The following is a 23,485-nucleotide window of genomic DNA, read 5'->3' as shown; positions in this document are numbered from 1 at the left end:
GTATGACTCACTGGTAAACGGAAGGATCATGTAACAGGAAAATGCCAGCAAGTCATATATCATTGAACTGATAGCATGGTAAGAGGTCATTGGCACTGAACTCAACTTGTACCAAAAAGAAAATTACTGAAATAAATTTATATAAGTAACATTTATGATGGAATTACATCATTGAGAGGGTTCCTCTACATTTTTCTTCCTCTTTTACAGCTTGATCGTTGTTCTGATTAAAGGCTACAAATAACACAACGTCACGAAGCTTTCTCCGAGAGGCTTTCAAAAGTGCAAGTAGCCAATAATACTCTTGGTTGATTATCGTCTCTCCGCCTATAGTCTTGGACTCATACTGCTCATTTATACCCTATAAATTAACTTTCTGTTAACCCTGAGAACAAAAACAAGACAATAATAAGTTATAGAAAATGATAACTCTTTACTGCCAACCTACAGTATTTGCTCATGAATTTGAGCAAATACTAAACCCAACTCTTGCTAAAGGAAATGATTATATATTAAGCCACTTGCTAAACCCATCTCTTTGCTGAACCAGGTTGCTGAAAACGTCTCCTATTCCTTTTCTGATCCCCACTCGTTCGCATTTCATTACTAACCAACAATTTAGAATCGGATCTCTGATTCATAGAATTCTCAGTGAGAGGGCTAACAGATTGAAGCTTCGGAGATTTATTAGTTGACTTCGTTAAAGATAAATATGGTTTTGCTGAAGAAGGTGTTTGAGTATCTGTCTGCACAAGAACATTTCGACAAATTGGAGGAGTAATTTCACTTCGTTCTTGAGAAACTGAAGGCCGTGGTGGATTCTCAACAGGGGTATCAGAATCTGATGAAGATGGACTAGAAGAGCTCATGTCGTATAGGAGATTATCTGCCATTACTGGTAGCTGACTAACTTTCAATGTTAATGCAGAGGAAGAAGGTCTTCGAAGTCTGGTAAGGTGAACAACCTAGAAGACATTTTAATTTTACTCATTAGGATACTGATGATCCAAAAGATTTTCATTTCTCAAATAGAAAATAGAGAAATTGGTGAGAGATGAGTACCTGCTGCTCCAGAACGGCCATGTCCTTCTTCAGCTTTGAAATTGTCAAGTTTTTCCTTCGTATGACATCTTCCAACTCTGAGATTCTCTGTTACAAAGGAGATAGAAGAATGATCTTATTAAGCGATGGACCATATATCTTCAACAACTCTCTTTTAACTGAAAATTGTGTTCTTGTTATTAAACATTTAAATGAAGAAGGTACCTTTGAACCAGTAGCATCAACTGCATTAACTATAGATGCTAACTCCTTTATGGTTGTGTCTTTTTCTTCGCATTCTCTTTGAAGATTATAGATATCTTGCTCTAATGCTAGCGAACTAAGCTGTAAAACGTTTAACACTTTTCGTTATAAACACAGGTTTCCAAGTTTGTAAAACAGCATACTTTTTCTTTATTAATCGACATACAGATTCCAAGGTAATATCCAGTAGTCTACTGTGCTCACAACCTTGGTAGTAACATTAGATCAATGCAAGCAAATGTAGAAAGGTACTACATAATAAATAACCCTCATTTCTTATAAAAGTTGTGGCATGACAGATTTCCAATGCAACTCTGCTTCTCAATTGCATTAATCATCTCGAAGATGAGATGTAGATTCTTAATCTTAACATGTTACTAGTAGTGCATGTTGATAAGGTGGAGTCAAGTTATGAAATCTCTGTCAAAACAAGATCTGGTCGTTAAGCATATCCCTAAATCTTAGTGTTGAACTAGGTAAATATCAGCAAGATCTATGTTGTTATCGTTACTTTTTTTTGTCTAGTATCATGTGTGAGAATATTTTGCTATACTGTAACAATCAGATCCAATAACAGCACCGTTCATAACTGAATCTATTATCTATTTGTGGATGAACATCACAACTTCTCAAGTTCTTATGCAGATGATTGATGGTCTAGGAACAAATTGTGCTCAATGAGACATAACAAAGTTGAACATGCAGAAGTAGAAGACGAGTACATTGACATATAAATATAATTAACAAACAAGAAGTGGTTGAACCTGATCATATATGAAAGAGTCAAGACTAAAGTCGATTAAGAATTTGCAACAGGACACCACAAGCTAATGGTCTATTGCAGCCTAAGCTTCCCCTTAGACCATTCTCTACATACCTAAGAAATATGAGTCCAGTAATAAAACCCAAACCTTAAACAATCGTGGAAGCCTTTTCTTACCTGGATATCTGCAGCAGATGTGACACTCGAACCCCAATCAGATAGATCAGACATGCGGCGTTCCTCTTGCTCTGCCCCACCTATGACTGGTTTGAACTTGAACATTTCATCTCCACCAATTGGTTTCTCGCCAAAGTCTTTCTATAAACATATTATAAGAAAATGAAAAACACAAACAGTGAGATCACCTAACATTCATAATTTCATATCACAACATTAAGCAGTTTCCACAAATAATTTCTTTACCGTCAACCCGTTTGAGAAATCCTGATGATGACCACAAGGACGACATCCGCAGGCAGGAATAATGCTTTGTTCCAGTTTTATGACCTTATTGAATGGAATTTCTTCAATTTTTGTGAATGAAACATCTTCCTCAATGTCACCCTGGTCCTTCGTCGTAGTCACCTGCTCACATAGATTATCCAGCTTCTCCTGCATGCTTAGCAACACCTGATCCTGCAAGTGAAAGAAAACGTAAAATTCAGCTTCATCCCAAACACTTGAAAATTTACCACTGATTGGACATGAAATTAAAAGATGTCAAATGAGGAAAACAAAAAAATAGAGGTAAGACAGGGAAATTTGTAGAGATGAAAATCATCATGCAATGAAGATCAAAAGAGTACAAATAGTCTAGGGTAAATAGAATTTTATAAGAAACCCAGATTAAAAAGCCGTATTCATAAATTAATAAGGGTAAAAAGAAAACATCAACTGCAGATGAGCAAATTAGTATCTGTGTTTGTGCAGCAAATAAACAACAATGTTGTAACGGCTGCTCAAACAGGTTTCAAATATTTTTAATTATAAAATCAATTGGTCCTTTACTAACTCTAAAATAGCCCAAACGAGAATTTCATTTCCATAAACCCTAATCTACAAAATACATACAAAATCAATACCTAAACAAAAATTAAACCAAAAACAAATTATAAACAGGATGATTTATACTAACCCTCTTATAAATGGCTTTTTTAAGCTTCCAAATCTGGCGAGATTTCTTTAAATCCGCAGAAGCAACAGCGACAACGGCAACAATTAAAATTCTACGAATGGGACTAAATAGATCCCAAGCTAAGCCTTCTTCTTTACTCAATGAACCTCCAATGGCTTTAGAAGAACTTGATTCTTCTGCATTAACAAGTCGACCTTGTAAATTTACCCATGAGAGTCTTCTAGCTGAACGGATCGGACGATTCGGTTCACTGAAATTGCTTGATAATCGGCGTGAAGAATAAGAAGTAGAAGAAGGTGAGAAAAATGAGGATAGTGAAACTAATGGTGGTGCCGCGTAAGCTCCGCCATAGCTTCCTCTATCTTCTTCTCCCATGGCGAGAAGAAATGGGCGGTATTACAGGGTTTGATGAGAGGAAGATTTTTGTTTTCTTATGTATTTTAAGAAATAAATCTGTACGGCTCTTGTTTGAAAAGAGATCAAATAAGAGGGAAAAACGTGTCGGAAAGAAGATGGTTACACATTTGGCATGTAATTAATTGTTATTATTAGTGCTTGCTAGCCGTTATAGGTTGGCTGCGTTGGCATATAGGCAATGTAATAAATTGTTAAAATTATTCTTTTGGTAATAATTAAGATTCTTTTTATATACTTGATGATTGTTAAAAAAAACGAGGAGGATATCGCCGTGAACACGCAATTGGGGATACATAAATTAATGATGGGATATTTTTTATTTTTGCTGCCGGCGTGGTTTTTCAATGAAACTGGCATGGTCGATGGACTGCCGACAGCTACAGTGAAATATCCCCCAATTAATTCATGTATCCCCAATTAATTGTTCATTGCCCTTGAGAGCGGCGGTAACAAATATATTTTTAAAATCTAACATAATCTAAACACGATTTAATGTTAAATTTGGGGTGTTCTAGGCGAACTCAAGGTACACAGAGTTCTTTTATAGGTCACCAAATCAAGAATAGAGAAAAATATTTTGCTCTAGCAGTGCTAGAGCAAACATGATCTAGCAGCTCCCTGGCCACACAATTTCAATGACTGTGATCTCACCAAACTCTAGTGTTAACCTGAGTTAACTGTCGATCTTTATTGACTTAATGTTTGTGGCGATCTTTTAGCTGCTGTATCTTTTTTAAGAGAGACTTGAAGATTTTAAATTTCCGCATCGGTATTTTTTTATTCCGGCAGGAGAAAAAATCTGAAGAATCTCTAAATATATGGAATTCCCAAGATCTATTATATTGAGTTTAGTTGGGAATCGCATCCAAATATATCTAGATCAAAAATTTATTCCTTTAAACCATAATCGGGAAAAGTTGAAGTAACTCCCGTAATGCAAACTACATATATCATAAGAAGCGTTAACTATCGCGATCGAAAGAAGTTGAATTTTTCGTTTATATTGATTTGATGGATTTCTTTCTAATCAATACATCTTGATGTCTTAGTTTTTTTACATAAGTTTGTTACAACAATATAAGAAGTGGAATCCTGATCATATCCTCTCTGTTTGTGGGTGAAAACTGTTTATGCTGATTTTGGTAATTTTGGGTGTGTGGATGAGAAACGAATCCCTAAACAATGCACTGCCCGGGAGTACTTTTGATTCGAGAGATCAATTTGTATAATCCTGGCCTAAACCAAGAAATGGCCGTTCCAGGCTTGCTTCGGTCACAAAGTGAAGGAGAAGGGTTGGTCTTAGGGAGGGAAGCGAAGAGAGTGTTGAGACCAGAATGGTTAATTCTGAAGATGTGGCTTGCTTTATGACTTGTATCAGAAAGTGGAAATGGCTTGCAGAGTGAAAAGCTATCAGTTCTTGGTGATTTCTGGATACTATGTTGCTGCCGACCAAAAACTTGTTGTTTGGTGGAAATATGTGAAGCCTATTTATACAAGTCATATTGAAACGTACCCTGGTCTCGTAGGAAGTGGGAACGTTTGGGTGATGGAAGAGTGGAGTAACGTATAACCGTCAGAAACCCATGCTTCCATGATGAAGGAAGTGGATCCGTTTACACCCGTTACTTCTTGCCGCCACTAATTGTCCCACTTTATGACACTTTCTTATAACGGGCGTATTGCACGCCGCACGTTGTAAACCGCCAGACCAATACCCTGATGAGTATCCCCAGTTTGTGACATGTTTGATGTCTCGAGTGTTTTCGTGGAAAACATGTAACACTTTGCTATGTGTGGCAAGTCAAAGTCAAGAGTCTTGCCGCAGGAAAATATCATGTGATGCTATTAGGTACGTCTTGGCTGGTCGCCTAAAACTTGCCACAAGTCCGTCAGTTCGGTGGCAAACTTGGATGACTGAGATTGCATCTCATGAGGAAGGGTAGCCGTTGATTATGGCTACCTCCTGTTGGCGCCTGGTAATGGCGTTTTGGTGTATGCCAGTGGCACTGCGGCATGAATGGTATAGCTCGTGCATGCCAGTGGCACGGTGGTATAAGTGGCGCCTGTCGTAGCCAAGGCCACAAGATTTAAGCGGCTGGTAGCCTAAAACTTGCCACAAGCCTGTCAGTTCAGTGGCGAATTTGGATGGCTGAGATCGCATCTCATGAGGAATGATGTCCATTAATTATGGCCATATCTTGCTGTATGGCAAAGTGGCACCATTGGCATAGTGGCGTCTGGCGTATCCATGGCATAGCGGCATGCCAGTGGCGTAGCCGTGGCAGCTGTTTTGGCATATTGGTGTTACACCCAAATATGGCTCTGGCAACATTGGCCCTGTTGTTAAGTTAAACTTAAGGTCTTAGGAGAATCACTTAACCTAGTTGGCATTGAGACTTTAGCTAGACTAGGGTTTGGCGTATCGAAACCTTAATTATCACGTGCGATGCGGCACGGTGGGGTGGCTGAGATAGCTGGCGCATGCCAGTGGCACGATGATGCAAGTAGCGCCCATAGCCGCTAGATTTTGGCACATTGGTGTTAGACCCGAAATGTGGCGTGGCAACATTGGCCATGTTGCCACATCAATCCCAATGCTCTGGGGAACGTTACTTGGCTTGGTTGGCGTAGCAGCTTTGCCTAAATTAGGGTTTGGCATGCCGGAACCCTAATTAGTGTGTGTGGCATGCGGACGCGGCATGACAACACTTTTTGTGCAAACGGTGCCATAGCTGGGCCAAGGGAACTATAACAAGGCCATGGTGTGGAAACGGCCACAAGAGTAAGAATATCCTTGGTTGGATATGATATGGCGCCATTCCTAGGGTTTCCTGGGTCCCACACGGCTCGTGGCATGTTTTGGCATGCTGCCGCAACGTGGCATGTTGGCATGCCGCTTATCTCATTGACGCAACATGGCATGTTTGGCATGTTGGCGCGGTTTTGGAAAGTCAATTGGTTTCGTGACTATATCTGGCGCAACTTCCCCTTTTTAATATTGTGGCAAGTTTAGAGCAACCTGGTTGGTCAGAAAAGAGGGCCGGCCAAGCATGGTCGTGGCTACACTTCTGGTGTGAGTGTGGCGGCTTTAGAGCGACCTGATTGGTCGATGGGGAATGGGGCCGACAAGTATGGGCCCAGCCACAACTTATGTGCGTGTGACGATTTTAAGGCGACCTGATTGGTCGAGGGAAATAGGGCCGGTTTAGGATGGGGCGTGGCCAACGACAAATGACGCCGGCTTGGCTTAAGGTATGGCCACGCCTCTCTTTGGTGCTGCTCCTATCCTGCGGCTCCTTGTTTTTCTGATTCTGGGCAATATTTTGCATCTACTAATCCATGGCGGATTCATTACCTAGTTTTCCTAGGCTTAATTTCGACAAGCAAGGTCTGGTATACTGCGCAAGGCGCAAAACCCTAACTTTTGCAAATTAGTCAGGATAATGATTGAATTCTATGTGTTGACACAGAGTTCTGTTAAGTTCATTGCCAGAGAGCAGCATGCTTTCTGATTGAATACCTTATGCAAAGACCTTATCCTTGATACTTGGAAATTCGCGCTACTCTGCTGCGAGTGAACACAAATCGTCATGCCATATCAACATTAAGGGTTCAGCCGGGGAACATAACACAGAAAGCATTCAAAAAAACTTATAGTAATTGAATGTAGGCAAGGTGCCAAAATTTACAGAATACTTGGGATTGTTGCTACATGCACCATTCTGGGTAAATTTCATGAGAAAATATTGAGTTGCTCAATAAGTGTGCCAGTGAAGAGGTTGAACACTCGTCACTTTACATGGCTCTGTTTCTTTGCAGAGTGACGTCACATTAAATGCAGGGTTTTACAAATTTATCCCTGAACTAAAAACCACCATCAACATTAAGTCCCCTGCTTAGCTCGTAACAGTGGCATTGTTGCGGGGTAAGCATAAGATGGTGACAGATAAGGGTAAAATCGAAAGGGCGAGTCATGAAGATATTTCCAGGAAAAATTCGACCAACCTTTGGCAGGAGACATGAGTAGTCCATGATCCTCGTGTTGGCGGCTTCGGTGTATTTTTGGCCATATGGTGCTGGCGTCGGCGCTGCAACTTCGGCCACGAACTGTTGATGTTGGCGTTGCAACCTTGGCCACGGAATGACGAAGATGGCGCTGCAACCTTGGCCACAGATCGATGATGATGACGCTGCTGGCTTAGCCGCGGAATGGCGAAGATGGCGCTGCAACCTTGGCCACGGATCGGTGATGATGACGCTGCTGGCTTGGGCTTTGGAGCGATGGTGTTTGGAGTTGTTGCGGCGCTGGCTTGGTCGTGGAGATTGGCGCCATGGGACGTTGGCATGGTACTGGCCCGACGTGGAGATTGGCGCTTGGAGCTTTGTGGCACCACGGGTCAAATTCCCTTCTTCGGCACATGGCCCAAGAAGGGAAACCTTCTTCTACTCAAACTCCAAAAAACACTATGCATATAAAAGACGTTCCCATCTTCCTTATTTGGTATCGTTGGTTTTGGCTTCGTTTTCGCGTCTAAGGTGTATCATTCTTGAGCGTTGGAAAGAACAGCAGCAGTAAAAGCAGGCAAGCATATTTCAGGTATGTGTTCCAACGTTTCTTCCTTTTTGTTTGCTCGTGTTGGTGTAAACCCTAGCCATAGGCATGACCTCCATGAACTTGTAAAAATACTTTCGATATGAATGATTCCTCTTCGCTAGTAGTTTTGTAGCAACGTTAGCCACAACATGAACAACAAAAAAACCAATCATTATGTTAGGTGAGTATGTACGACTATGTTCGCTCCCTCCTTCATAAAACCTAGTTGTAGGGTTTCTCTGGGGCGTTGCATGGTTCCGTCCAAAGGCATGTTTTCCTGCGGCATCTCATGTATCCCGTTTGAGCAGGTGTCAGTCCCCATTCCTTTTGGCCGTGAGCATCATGACATGAGACCAAAGGAAATTTTCCCGCAAAAAATTTGTTGTTGACTCTTGATTGTCGTACCCAGATTTTTGACAAAATTTCCACGCACGGTTTTCTTCAAAGTAGTAACTTTTCTGCTTTGCTCCATTGTAGTTACTTCGAAAGTAAAAGTAGCGTAAAGAATTCTATTAAGATGTCACCTGAAAGAAGTTATGCCGTCGCATCGAGAAATGCTAACAACTCCAAGCTAAACACAGATGATGAGTTCTTTATGAAATCCGCTACAATTACGAGGACCCATCCCAAATTCGTGGAAACTCTCCTGACTGATTCAGAGAATGATGGAGAAGTCCAATCAGTCTATCCAGGGCGTATAATGAGATTTTTCCTTCAGAAGAAAGAGTATACGACTTCTCCCATAGACTTCAAAATCCGCCAGAGTCCATTGCGTTCTTACGATAAATGGATGAAATTCATGATAGCCCAAGACCATGTAAAGGCTAGTCTGACCGGGGCGCAAATCATGAATGTTGTTATGGCGTCTGCTACACTTCAAATCAGAAAGGATGCTGCAGGTTTGATTACTTTCATCTCCAGATGGTGTCCGGAAACTCACACAACTATATGTAGATGGGGCGAGATGACCATTACTTTGGAAAGCGTAGCCGTTTTGTTGAGTCTTCCAATAATGGGGAATCTTGACGTCGTCTTTGTAGTTGCAGGAAATCCTACACTACACCCCTCATATGATTTCATTATTACTCAACTCATTTTTAGATTTACACTCTTAATTTTATTGATCAATCTTTAAACATTCTTACAAGAAAAGATAAAGGAATCAAGAATGACCTCTGCTCTAGACTTTCTCTCTCCTATTTACTTGTTTCTTACCCCAAAAAGATCTCCCCTTCCTTTACAACTGAACGACTATTTATAGGGAAATACATAGTGGATGACAGCTAATCTATCCTTTATTTTCGGAAATGACTTGCGATATTCTCGCAACTTTACAAATCTCAATCTCGCAAACTCTCTAGTTTTCGCAGGACCATCACATCTTTCTCATGATTTTAACTGACGTCGTTTATTATCTCATTTCTGAAATTATTCTGCGACACTATTGTGTTGTTGATAATTTCGCTAAGATATTATTGTTGCGAGATTCTGGTCCTACATCTTGCCTCTTCTCATATCTTTTCTGCGAAGTAGAGAATGATGTGAGAAATGCCGCAGCTGTTCTTCTCTTCATATTCTGCATCTATCACACGTATTCTTTCTTTCATCTGTTTCTTGACACGTCTTTTGTAACCGTTGCTTTTTAACCGCTTATATCTTTCTGTATTAATCGTGTTTATTTTCTCGAGGAAAAATTCCCTCTATATATATTCTTTCTCACTCTCTTTTTCTTTCTTTTTATTCTCTCTGCAACTTCATCGTTCTTCTACAAATTCCGTTATTGCAACTTTTCTTCTTTCTTCTTCAAACATTTTAAGTTCTTCTTCATCTTCATACTATTTCTTCTGCAGATCTTCATCGTTCGTAATTTTCTTCGAAATAATCTTCCTGCTACTGTTTTCCATGGATTCATCAAGGTTAGTTTTCTTTTTTCTTCTTTATGGGTTTATCTGAAACTGATCTTGTTTATTGCCTTATTTGATGTTGTTTATGTGATTCCCATACTCTTGTTATTTCAGCAAAAGCGCCTCCAATACTAAATTTACAGTTCAGAACCCTAATGTTCCCAAATCGCAGCATAAGGTTGTTGCGCATAAAAGAAAGTCTGCGAATGAGAAGGTAGTAAGAAACACTATCCTTTTCTAATAACAATATTGTTGCCTCGGTTTCTTATCTGATGTAATTCGCAGGGTGATAAGGATGTCAATAAACCTCTCAATAAATCTCGCCACCTTAAAACTATTCCAACTTACGTTCCATTCCACTTACTCGTCTCTTTTAAATCTCCTGCGACATCTTCGCAAGATAAACCTTTATCTCCATTCGCGAAAAAGCTGCCTCAGACTTCATTTCTTCAGCTGACCTTTCAATGATTGAAACCCCCTTGTTGATCCTTCTATGAATGAAACTTCTTCTCTTCCTATTGAGAATGTTTCTCAACCTTCTATCACTGCCAGTTCTCTACCTGAGTCTCTTCCTCTTTCGAAAGAAACCGTGGAAGGAATAGATATTGCTTTCAAAGTTTTATCTGAAGTCCTGGATGATGGCAAGAAGTCTTCTATTGATCCTATCAAGTCTAATGTTTGCGAAATTCTGAGTAAGCATTTAGGTTCTGACAGAGCTGCTTCGCAGTCAGCTTTGGAAAAAGATGTAATGCTCTTCGTCTCGAAAATCAAAAGCTTCAGAATGTTTTGTTGGATCGTGACAATCTTCGCAAGAAGAATGATGAATTGAGAGGTATGATTTTCTTACCCATGTCTTCAATTTCCTTTTAATGGTTTTATCCTTCCCATATTTAATTATCCTTGAAATCCCTCTTTCGCATGTTAAGCCTTAAACCAGAAACGAATAATGGAGAGATATCAATTTGAATCTGCGTTGAAGAAGCCCGTGTTGATAAAGAAATTTTGATGGATCAATATAACCAATTAGATAACCTCTATTCATATTCTCTTGATCATATAAATAATCTTACCAATGAAAATACCCAATTAGTTCAGAGACAGATTTATTAAGTAATGAAGTATCTCGCCTTTTTATTCTTTAACTAAAGCTAATTTAGGGATGAAACTTTATCAGATGAGAATAAAACCTTATCTCAAGAGAAGCGAACTTGTTTAAACAAGATAGCGATATCTTCGCAACAACTTAGCATTCTTCAGAAAGTATGTGATGACCAAGAGCAATCTCTTCGCTCTTTGAGAAATGAACTTAAAGAAGTAACAGAGTCATCTATCGCTGAAAGAGATACACTCATTCAAGGTAGAATAGCTTTAAGTGTAAAGGCGAATCAACTTAAAGAACAATATTCCAAATTAGAAGAATCTTATTCTTCTCTTGCGAAGAAAAATGCCTTTCTTATTTCTAAAGAAAAAACCTTCAGTCTCGACTTAAAGGTTTAGTTGGAGATAAATTTGATGACGCAATGGACCGTTGGGAGAATAGTTGTTGTCCTTGATTCAACACCTTATTTCGCAAAAGGAAGGTAGTCATAATATTTGACTGCCTTAACTATCTTTTCTTTGTCATATTTTCTGAGTTCTTCATCTTATTGAAATTTTGTATTCTACCTTTCGCAGAGTCTGAGAAGAATCTTCATTCCTCCATTTCTGTTTGGAGGCTAAATATGCCAAAATTCGCAAAGAAAATGCATTGCTCGTCTCTGCCCTTACTGGTTCTCGCGACCGAGCAGAAAGAAGACTTGATTATCTTGCTATTTTAAGGATATTCAAGATAGGAATCATCAGAGAGCACTTCTTCGTCAAGTTCATCTCCGGGCTGAAGTCCTTGTAAATGATATTTTATTGTCCAAATCTCTTCCTCCTACATCAATTGAACCTTTGGAAGTAGATGATGATGAAGTTCCTCGTCCTGCTGATAGTGATTATGATATGAAAGGGGCAGAGGATGATCTCTTGGAAGGTGAAGAAGAAATTCCTTCTAAGGAAGCATCTGCTGGTGTTAATCAAAATGAGAAAGAAATCTCTCCTGAAGAAGTAATTGCTGGCGATAATCAAGGTGCTAGTCAAGGCGAAGATCAGAACCGAAATGAAGGAGAGGCTTGCGATATTGAGAACATTGGCGAATTATCTTCTTGAATTGTCTTACTTTTATCACTTTTGCGAATAATATTCTTCAACCAACTTTGGAATCAATTTTTCCTTTTAGTATTTTGCTGATGAGAAAGATAATGCTTCTTGTTTATTGATTCCCATACTTGCCTCTCATTATCTTTCTTGCAAAAAATAATCTGTTACGAATACTTATAAATATTTTGTTTTATCATGTGGTCTTATTTTGCCTTCCTAATTAAAGGTCTTATTATGCCACCTCTTGTCATTGCGACAAAATCGCAGGACGTCCTTGCACTTTCATGCAAAAACCCATTGATCTTGCCTTAACTTTTCTTTTGTATTATGGCCTCTTCAGGAATGTTGCGACAATATGACAGGCCTAAATATTCTTGCGAAAATAAAGCCCCATGACATTGCCGTCTTGCGACGAAATCGCAGGACGTCTTCGCACTTTCATGCGAAAACCCATTGACCTCGTCTTATCTTTTTCTTTTGTATTATTGCCTCTTCAGGATTGTTGCACAAATATGACAAGCCTTAATACTCTTGCGAATAGAAAGCCTCATGACATTTGCGTCTTAAGACACTTATCAGCTCCCTAATGGAGGGTATCGCCCTTATCTTCCCCCTGGTTGCCCCTTCAAGGAGGCGTACTTCTACCATACAAGGTTAGCTCCTCCCATCCAGTCTTAACAACAACCAGTTGTTTTCGCAGCCTCTTATCCCTTTTACCTATAGGGCTTATGGTTACGAGACTGCACCCTAAGTGGGGTTTTCTTCGGGCCGAGTGCAGTATAATCCAAGACTTGTCAAGAATGGCAAGGTACGCTTCAAACGTCCCTGGCACTCTTGACTCAACCGTGTACCTCGGAGCCTTGATCAGATCTGCACTCTTTGGGAGAGTCCTTATGACCTTAGTCGCCCAACCTAAGTCATATGCTTAAGCTGAGAATCCAAGGTGCCTCTCCCGGATGGGCTTTATTGACCCCAAATCTCCATGACTTAGGTTCCGGTGGCGGTGTAGACTTTCCCTGAGCCATGCAACAGGTACCCCCTAATATGACGTACTTTAGGTCTTACATTTCCTCTTGCGAAATTTTATTCGCGAACTAGGGTGTACGCCATAAAGGTTCGCCCCTTTCTTTTATGTCATTGTTCTGTGATTATCTCTGCGAAAATTTCGCACATCATGATCTTGTTTTGATATGAATAATCTTGCAATTATTTTTCAGAATCCATAACTTCTCAAAGCTTCTTACGGATAATATCTTTTTAAATACAACCTGTTCCATGGTCTGTCAAGTCTATGACCAACATCTCTGCCTTCTGGATCCATTAATCTATAAGCTCTGTTCCAACTATCTCCTTAATGATGTAAGGTCCATCCCATTTTTTCGCTAATTTTCCACCATTTTCTCGCTGATATATTGGTGTCTCTCGAACTAAAGAAGTACTTTGACACGTTTATTATATTCTCGGGCTAATCTTCGCTGATAATTCTCCATATGTTGTAAAGCTTTTTCTCTTCTTTCTTCTAATTCATCAAGTTTATTTAAGATCAAACCCGCACTAAGATTTTTCTCCCAAGCTTCTCTTTTGTTGTTGGAATAACAACTTCTGTTGGTAACACCGCTTCAACTCCGTATGTTAAACAAAAAGGTGACATTCCAGTAGCTTCTCTTCTAGTTGTATTATAAGCCCATACTGCATTATGTACTTGTTCGCACCATGCTCTGTGATGTCCTTCCAATTTCTTCTTTAATATATCTGCAATTGTTTTGTTTGTTGCTTCTACCTGCCCATTAGCTTGTGGATACAAAGGAGTAGACTTTCCACATTTTATCTTGAATGCATTAAGTAGCATTTCTATTCTGTCCTTCAAACTGTTTCCCATTATCAGATACCAACTGCGCAGGAATTCCGAATCTGCAAATGATATTTTCGAATATGAATGTAAAGATATCTTTGTCGCGAATATGCTGTACTGCTTCACTTCTGTCCATTTTGTGAAATAATCTGTTGCGACTATTAAATATCTTCTTTGTCCAGAACCTGGTAAAAATGGTCCCACAATATCTAAGCCCCACTTTCCAAAAGGCCACACACTGGTTGAAGATGATAGTGCTCCAGGTGCATGTATTTTCTTTCCATGCCGCTGACAATCTTCGCAACGTCTTGATATTTTTTGCATCTTCGTGCATGTATGGCCAGTAATAGCCTTGCATTTTTGCTCTATGTGCCAAAGATCTTCCCCCGCTATGATTGCCAGCATCCCCACTATGTAACATTTTTAGCACTTTTTCTCCTTCCTCTCGTGTCAAACATCTGAGTGAGGTCCATTAAAGGATTTTCGGTATAGCAACCCATCTCTTAATTCATAATTCGTTGCACGGCTTTTTAATTTGTGTGTTTCCAATCTATTTCTTGGTGTTTCTCCTTTCGCCAAATATGCATGAAGTTCCATTCTCCAGTCTGCGATATTGTTCGTTTGTTCTTCTTCTTCATTGTCTATTATCATCACGTCCACTTCTTCTTCTTCTTTATTGATTGATGGTGACAGAAGTGTTTGTATTTTTATGCATCTCGCAGTTGGATCTGTCATCATGCTTGAGATGAAAGCAAAAGCGTCTGCGAGTCTGTTATCTTTCTTGAAATGTGCCTCCATTTTATTTTTGGGATTTTCGCTGACAATTCTTCAACGAGCTTCTTGTATTTCTTCAAGGATGGTTCATTTGTAGTATACTCTCCCTTTATTTGGCGAATAACTAGCTGCGAATCACTAGTGATCCTGGCATTTTCTAGTTTCATTTCTATTGCGAATTTTAAGGCATGTATCACAGCTTCATATTCCGTTTCATTATTAGTGGATGCGAATTCCAATCTGAATGAAAAAGCCATCTTTATTCCTTCTGGCGAAATTAAAACAATTCCAACTCCATTTCCTTCTCCATTTGATGATCCATCTACCAATATCTCCCATCTATTTGGTTCTGTTATAAATCTTTTGGATCTCCGTCTTCTTCTATATCCATCATTTCTTCTACTGCTTCATCTTCTTCTAAAGGAAATTCTGCCAAGAAATCTGCAACAACTTGTGACTTTGGTGAAGACAAAATTTCATATTTAATATCAAAGTGGCCTACTTGTGCATTCCATCTCTCCACTCTTCCTGATCTTTTAGAATTCTTCATCACTGATTCAATTGGTACTTTTGTTAATACCTTTATCTTATGCGCCTGAAAATATATGCGGAGCTTAAACGATGCATAAACTAATGCTAAGATTAACTTCTCAATCTTTGAGTAATTCTTCTCGGCAGTATTAAAAGTTTTGCTAATGTAAATGGGTTTCTCCACTCCTGCGTCTACTCGCAATAACACAACACTTAATGCATGCGACGTCGTCGCAAGATAGATCAATAATTCTTCTCCTGATTCTGCTTTTTGTAAAATAGTTGTATTCATAAGATGTTCTTTGATCCCTTGAAAAGCTTTTTCACATTCATCAGTCCATTTAAATTTCACACCTTCTTGAGTATATCGAAAAAATATTTGCATTTGTCTGATGATCGCGAAATGAATCTCCCCAGCGAAGCTAGAAGCCCATTCAACTTCTGTACATCTTTTATTGTTGCTGGTGTTGGCATGTCACGAACTGCTTGCACTTTTTCTGGATCAACCTGTATTCCTTCCTTTGATACAATGTAGCCTAAAAATTTTCCCGATGCAACTCCAATAGTACACTTCTCAGGATTCAATTTAATGTTATACTGCCGCATTTGTTTAAAAATCTCCCTCATGTCTTGTACATGGTCTTTAGCTTCTTTACTCTTTACTAACATGTCATCCACGTATACTTCTAATGTTTTGTGTATCCATTTTGCGAACACCTTCTCTACCATTCTTTGGTATGTCGCTCCCGCATTTCGCAAACCAAATGGCATTTTCGTGTAACAATATAAATCTCTAGGGGCGAAGAAAGCAGTATGTTCTTGATCTTCGAGAGGGATTTGGTTATACCCTTTGTACCCATCTAAAGACGATACTCTATCGTTTCCCGCTGCGGATTCCACCATTTGAGGAATATCTGGTAACGGAAATCTATCTTTGGGGAAAGCTTTGTTTAAATCAGTGAAATCAATGCAAATCCTGATTCCTTTGTTTTTCTTTGGGACAATGACCATATTCACTATCCATTCTGGGTATTTATCTTCTCTTATGATTCCCGCATCAAGCATTTTCTGTAGTTCTTCTTCTATTTGGGAATGGTAAGTTGTTGCAATTTTTCTTATTCTCTGTTTAAATGGTCGCACATTTTTGTTAATCTCCAATTTGTAGCATGCAATTGTTGGATCTATTCCCGGTATCTCATCCATGCTTCCTGCGAAAACATCTTTATATTCTCGCAACAGGTTAACAGTTCTTTCTTCTTCTTCCACATCCATTTTGGTTCCAATTCTCAATATTAGAGGTTCTTCTATAGTCCCAACGTTTATTTCTTTTGTTGGTTCTGCGGCAATGTAACTGGGTTTAGGTTCTCCCATTGGTGTTGGTTCTTTTATTGTTTTCACAGGTCCTTCTCCTTCTTCCGAAATTTCGCTGGGTATTCCTTTGCCTTCTTTTGCCCTTATCATATATACTCTAAATTCTTCTTCTTTCTTTGCTTCCTTTGCCAACTTTCTGCGAAATTGTTTCTTTTTTGCTTGTCCTTCATAATGCTTTACTTCAATTTGATGACATAACTTCGCATTGTCAACATATCCTCTGATTTCACCTATTCCATTTGGTTTGGGGAATTTAATACATTGATGCAACGTTGATACTAGAGCTTTTATCGCATGTATCCATGGTCTTCCTAATAACATATTATATGGCGACTCCATATCCACCACGCACAATGTTACGTGTGTTTCGATCTCTCCAAGTGGAATTCGTACCACTATTTCTCCTTTAGGTTTTGTTGTGGATTTTCCAAAGCCGTGAGCAAAATATGTTGAACTGGACATTTCTTCATCTTTAAATCCCATTCCCCGGAATGCATGATAAAATATTATATCCACTGAACTTCCTGTATCGATTAAAGTTCTGTTTAATATCCATTCTCCCATGGATTTTGTTGTTGTCTCCTTCTCTTTTCGCGCAATAGGCACTGTAATAACCAACGGAGATGTGTGGTTCAAATTTTCTTTTGGTATTTCTGCCGCCATGAATGTAATTTTTTGCTTTTCCCAATCTTTTAAGGGTGATGTCTTTTCTACCGCCATAACCTTCCTTCCTTCCTTCAAAATTTCGTTTATGTATTCTTCCTTTTATGTTTTCATGGAATTCATTAACCATCGTTTTTGTTATCATATTACACTCCAATCTTTTGTCATCTTCATTAATTCTAATCATCTTTCTTTTAATTGGTTCACTGATTTATTTAATCACTTTCTTGATTTGAACATTCTCAACAACATTCTTCAACTTTCGATCTTGAAGCCCCTGTTTCTAGCGCCATTATGTAGTTGCAGGAAATCCTACACTACACCCCTCATATGATTTCATTATTACTCAACTCATTTTTAGATTTACGCTCTTAATTTTATTGATCAATCTTTAAACATTCTTACAAGAAAAGATAAAGGAATCAAGAATGACCTCTGCTCTAGACTTTCTCTCTCATATTTACTTGTTTCTTACCCAAAAAAGATCTCCCCTTCCTTTACAACTGAACGACTATTTATAGGGAAATACATAGTGGATGACAGCTAATCTGTTCTTTATTTTCGGAAATGACTTGCTATATTCTCGCAACCTTACAAATCTCAATCTCGCAAACTCTCTAGTTTTCGCAGGACCATCACATCTTTCTCATGATTTTAACTGACGTCGTTTCTTATCTCATTTCTGAAATTATTCTGCGACACTATTGTGTTGTGTTGTTGATAATTTCGCTAAGATATTATTGTTGCGAGATTCTGATCCTACAGTCTTGTCTGAGGAAGAGGAATAAATGCATGCTACTTTGGTCATGAAATAAACAGAATATGTTCGGAAGGATTATGAAGAAAAGTGCTTCCATAACTGGTGGGCGTCCGAATGGTTTCCTGATGAGCCAGAGCCGGATCAGGTGCTAGATGATACACTCCATGTTGCTGCATTTTTAGCTCTGTGGTTATCCAGGGACATTTTTGATGATGGCTCTGGCAAGAAGGAGATAAGGCAGAAGGTCATCAAATTCGCCATCAAATTAGCGAAAGGCGTTGATCTTCCCATTGGCAGTTTGTTCCTTGACTCTTTGTACACCCATCTGGATTAATTAACAGCAGACATGTACGTCTCTAATGGGTATATGAAAGTAGACTCGTATGTCCATGTCGCCTTTCTCCAAGCATGGTTGTGGGAGCATTTCAAAGATTACGCTCCTAAACCGAGAACCTCATTTCCTGATACACATGGAGGCTCCAGGATACTCCGTTGGTTGGGGAGGCGTCCAAAACCTGGCTCAAAGCTCATTGATTTTCTTGACAACGCGCATAGGGTTGACTTTCGTCCTTGGTCTCCAGTCCACACATCTATAGTTCAGCCGAGCACTTTTGCTTCTGCCTCGAACATGACGTTGCATTCTGCCGAAGAGAACATGAGTATTGGAGAAACCGTGTTTATGCGAAGCTGCATTCCTGGATATGTACCATCTTTTTCAGAGGATCTTGTGAAGTGGTTCCTTACAACATTAACCGGGCCTCTCGTCATATGGGCTTTGATCAGGGGGGTCCGTTTCGCCGTCCATTCACGACTCCAAAAGAACTGTTGCCAGCCGTCTTCAATAGCTGTGTCTTTGCGCCCCATAAAAGCCTCCATTTTCTGCTCCCAGAACGAAGACCAGTGACAACACACAAATATAATGTTTTCTGGCAGGAAGAGTTCCTTGCTATTCATCGATATGTGCAAGCTGTCGTGACAGTTCCACGCGGCAAGCCTTCTCCTAAAGCTCTGGTCAATCACGGATTGTTGAGGCCGCCTTCTTCGGGTAAGCGGAAATCTGACAGTCCCCAGGAAAGAGAGTGAAGGTCGAAAAGTCGTGCGGGCGGCATTCGATCGGCTTCGACGGCCCTTGTGACTTTTAGTTCTTCAAACATGCAAGTATGTATGATTTTCTTCCTGATTTGGTCGTCTTTCATAAATATTCTGAATTGTTGCCACTGAACATCTCCTCCCTTTTGACTCAGGGTCTCAACAAGATAAACGCCTTCACCATACTTGCACGTGGCCAAAAGGTGGCGCCTTCCGAAGAAAGGTCTGGCGATACTGAGCCTCTCAGCAGTGAAGAGGGAGATGAAGAAGAAGAAAGCTCAGAGTCCGACGGTGATGGGAAAAGTACTTCAGAGCGCAGCAGCGAGTCTTCTTCCAATCTCAGTGGGCCCTCAAATGAGTCGGTGAGTCTCCCACACGTTTTCCTCTTGGATTATTTATTTATACCGAATAAATGCTCATTTTGTGATATTTACAGGAAGAGGCTGCTTCTGAAAGTAACTCTGAGATGGAGATCCACGGAAATGAAGATGTAACGGTGTCTCCAATCATGGAAACCGTGCCCGCTGGTAATCTGTAGATGGAGGTTGATCATAATGAAGATGCTATTGTGTCTTCAATGGCAGAAAACCCTATCGTGACGACATGCGTGATTGTTCCCAGAGAATCTTTGCTAGTCGCACATCCATCCGCAGGTGTCGTTTTCGATCCTCTATTTGAGGGTCACGTGTTGATTGGAGGATTCAGTGTGCCAGCGAAGTATGCGGAGCTATATACCAAGATATGGAAAAGGTATGGGCACATCGCCACGACCAGGAAGGCTGATAATCGCTTTGCATTGGCTAAGCGCGTGGAGGAAACCTTATCTTCAATTCATGACATGTGCAGCGTGACTAGACACACTGTCTCTGGAGATGTAGTCAAAAGCTGGGAATTCCATCGGGATATGTGTGTGAACTTCGAGTTTAACGCTTCCTGGTTCTGTGAAGGATTTTCCAAAATCCAAAAGCTGCAGACTGAAATGGATGGAGTCCCTTCCGCGGATTTTATTAACCAGCATGAGGCGGAAGTCGAGAGGTTATCCCAGGAGTTGAAGTTGAAACAAGATGCTCTTCAGAAAATGAAGGATGCTTTCTCCAAGAAGAATGGGTTATTTTTGGAATGGATTATTATTTTTGGAACGATGGCACTTGGATCAATTGATATGTTGGAATCCGAATTATGAATGTGAGTGGTACAATTATTCTAGAAAAATTGTGAAAGCGTGAATGTTGCATGAAAAGAGAAAATATGATATGATGTAAAATCTTGGGGCGATTGGGTTATCAGTTTCCACTGTCAATTCGATGCCTGTGTATACCTCCAATAAATCCAAAATAACAAGTTGTGTAAACATTGTCTGACAAAACTTACTCGCTTTAGGGTCTTTCACCAAAACTGAATCTTCAGGGCGTAAATCCGAGTTTTTGTGTGACGCCATCCTTGCCGCGAGAAGTCCCCAGTCATTCTTTATTGTCTGTGAAACATCACTGGTAGGATGATGGAATTGAGAGTCGAATTTGCAACCGAGAGATTAACCTCCCATTGTGGTTGCTAATTGTTTGTGGTGATTGTTGTTTCTGCTGATTTTGGTAATTTTGGGTGTGTGGATGAGAAACGAATCTAAACCCTAAACAATGCACTGCACGGGAGTACTTTTGATTCGAGAGATCAATCTGTACAATCCTGGACTAAACCAAGAAATGGTCGTTCCAGGCTTGCTTCGGTCACAAAGTGAAGGAGAAGGGTTGGTCTTAGGGAGGGAAGCAAAGAGAGTGTTGAGTCCAGAATGGTTAATTCTGAAGATGTGGCTTGTTTTATGACTTGTATCAGAAAGTGGAACTGGCTTGCAGAGTGAAAAGCTATCAGTTCTTGGTGATTTCTCGATACTATGTTGCTGCCGTCCAAAAACTTGTTGTTTGGTGGAAATAGGTGAAGCCTATTTATACAAGTCATATTGAAATGTACCCTGGTCTCGTAGGAAGTGGGAACGTTTGGGTGATGGAAGAGTGGAGTAACGTATAACCGTCATAAATCCATGCTTCTATGATGAAGGAAGTGGATCCGTTTACACCCATTACTTCTTGCCGCCACTAATTGTCCCACTTCATGACACTTTCTTATAACGGTCGTATTGCACGCCGCACGTTGTAAACCGCCAGACCAATACCGTGATGAGTATCCCCCAGTTTGTGACATGTTTGATGTCTCGAGTGTTTTCGTGGAAAACATGTAGCACTTTGCTATGTGCGGCAAGTCAAAGTCAAGAGTCTTGTCGCAGGAAAATAACATGTGATGCTATTAGGCACGTCTTGGCTGGTCGCCAAAAATTTGCCACAAGTCCGTCAGTTCGGTGGCAAACTTGGATGGATGAGATTGCATCTCATGAGAAAGTGTAGCCGTTGATTATGGCTACCTTCTGTTGGCGCCTAGTAATGGCGTTTTGGTGTATGACAGTGGCACTGCGGCATGAGTGGTATAGCTCGTGCATGCCAGTGGCACTGTGGTATAAGTGGCGTCTGGCGTAGCCATGGACACGAGATTTAAGCGGCTGGTAGCCTAAAACTTGCCACAAGCCTGTCAGTTCAGTGACGAATTTGGATGTCTGAGATCGCATCTCATGAGGAAGGATGACCGTTGATTATGGCCATATCTTGTTGTATAACAAAGTGGCGCCATTAGCATAGTGGCGTCTGGCGTAGCCATGGCATAGCGGCATGCCAGTGGCGTAGCCGTGGAAACTGTTTTTGCATATTGGTGTTAGACCCAAATATGGCTCTGGCAACATTGGCCCTGTTGCTAAGTTAAACTTAAGGCCTTAGGAGAATCATTTAACCTAGTTGGCATGGCGACTTTAGCTAGACTAGGGTTTGGCGTATCGAAACCTTAATTAGCACGTGCGTTGCAGCACAGTGGCGTGGCTGAGATAGCTAGCGCATGCCAGTGGCACGATGATGCAAGTAGCGCCTGGCGTAGCCATGGCCGCTAGATTTTGGCACATTGGTGTTAGACCCGAATTGTGGCGTGGCAACATTGGCTCTGTTGGCACATCAATCCCAATGCTCTGGGGAACGTTACTAGGCTTGGTTGGCGTATCAGCTTTTCCTAAATTAGGATTTGGCATGCCGAAACCCTAATTAGTATGTGTGGCATACAGACGCGGCATGACAACACTTTTTGTGCAAACAGTGCCATAGCTGGGCCAAGGGAACTATAGCAAGGCCATGGTGTGGAAACGGCCACATGAGTAAGGATTGTCGTGGGTGGATATGATATGGCGCCATTCCAAGGGTTTTCTGGGTCCCACACGGCTCGTGGCATGTTTTGGCATGCTGCCGCAAAGTGGCATGTTGGCATGCCGCTTATCTCATTGGTGCAACGGTTTTTGGAAAGCCAATTGGCTTCGTGACTATATCTGACGCAGCTTCCCCTTTTTAATATTGTGGCAAGTTTAGAGGAACCTGATTGGTCAGAAAAGAGGGTCGGCCAAGCATGGTCGTGGCTACACTTCTGGTGTGAGTGTGGCGGCTTTAAAGCGACCTGATTGGTCGATGGGGAATGAGGACGGCAAGTATGGGCCCAACCACAATTTATATGCGTGTGACGAGTTTAAGGCGACCTGATTGGTCGCGGGAAATAGGGCTGGTTTAGGATGGGGCGTGGCCAACGACCAATAGCGCCGACTTGGCTTAAGTCATGGCCACACCTCCCTTTGTGCCGCTCCTATCCTGCGGCTCCTTGTTTTTCTGATTCTGGGCAAGATTTTGCATCTACTAATCCATAGAGGATTAATTACCTAGTTTGCCTAAGCTTAATTTTGACAAGAAAGGTCTGATATACTGCGCAAGGTGCAAAACCCTAACTTTTGCAAATTAGTCAGGATAATTGATTGAATTCTATTTGTTGACACAGAGTTCTTTTAAGTTCATTGCCATAGAGCAACATGCTTTCTGATTGAATACCTTATGCAAAGACCTTATCCTTGATACTTGGAAATTCGTGCTACTCTGCTGCGAGTGAACACAAATCGTCATGCCATATCAACATTGAGGGTTCAGCGGGGTAACATAGCACAGAAAACATTCAAAGAAACTTATATTAATTGAATGTAGGCAAGGTGCCAAAATTTACAGAATACCTGGGATT

At 40.5% G+C, this 23,485-nt stretch overlaps 1 protein-coding gene across 1 annotated transcript; it reads right to left on the bottom strand.

The window, feature by feature from the left end:
- Positions 1-106: 106 nt before the first annotated feature.
- LOC113308519 lies at positions 107-3,626 on the bottom strand. Its single transcript, XM_026556973.1, has 6 exons — positions 3,204-3,626; positions 2,492-2,704; positions 2,246-2,386; positions 1,267-1,386; positions 1,063-1,149; positions 107-965 (listed from the first exon to the last, which is right to left on the bottom strand). The coding sequence occupies exons 1-6, from the start codon at positions 3,576-3,578 to the stop codon at positions 525-527; spliced, it is 1,377 nt and encodes a 458-aa protein (XP_026412758.1). The 5' UTR covers positions 3,579-3,626; the 3' UTR covers positions 107-524.
- Between the last annotated feature and the right edge of the window lie 19,859 nt (positions 3,627-23,485).

Source organism: Papaver somniferum, chromosome 9 (assembly GCF_003573695.1).
Source record: "Papaver somniferum cultivar HN1 chromosome 9, ASM357369v1, whole genome shotgun sequence".
In the NCBI taxonomy this organism is placed as follows: Eukaryota; Viridiplantae; Streptophyta; class Magnoliopsida; order Ranunculales; family Papaveraceae; genus Papaver; species Papaver somniferum.
The sequence above is the reverse complement of the archived record's forward strand: the minus strand, read 5'-3'. Positions and strand labels throughout refer to the sequence as shown.

Coding starts and splice junctions, on each gene's coding strand:
- LOC113308519 (XM_026556973.1), bottom strand. CDS start 3,578: ATGGGAGAAGAAGATAGAGGAAGCTATGGCGGAGCTTACGCGGCACCA. Junction 1,387..2,245: donor CATCTGCTGCAGATATCCAG/GTAAGAAAAGGC, acceptor AACGTTTTACAG/CTTAGTTCGCTAGCATTAGA. Junction 966..1,062: donor TGGCCGTTCTGGAGCAGCAG/GTACTCATCTCT, acceptor AATGTCTTCTAG/GTTGTTCACCTTACCAGACT.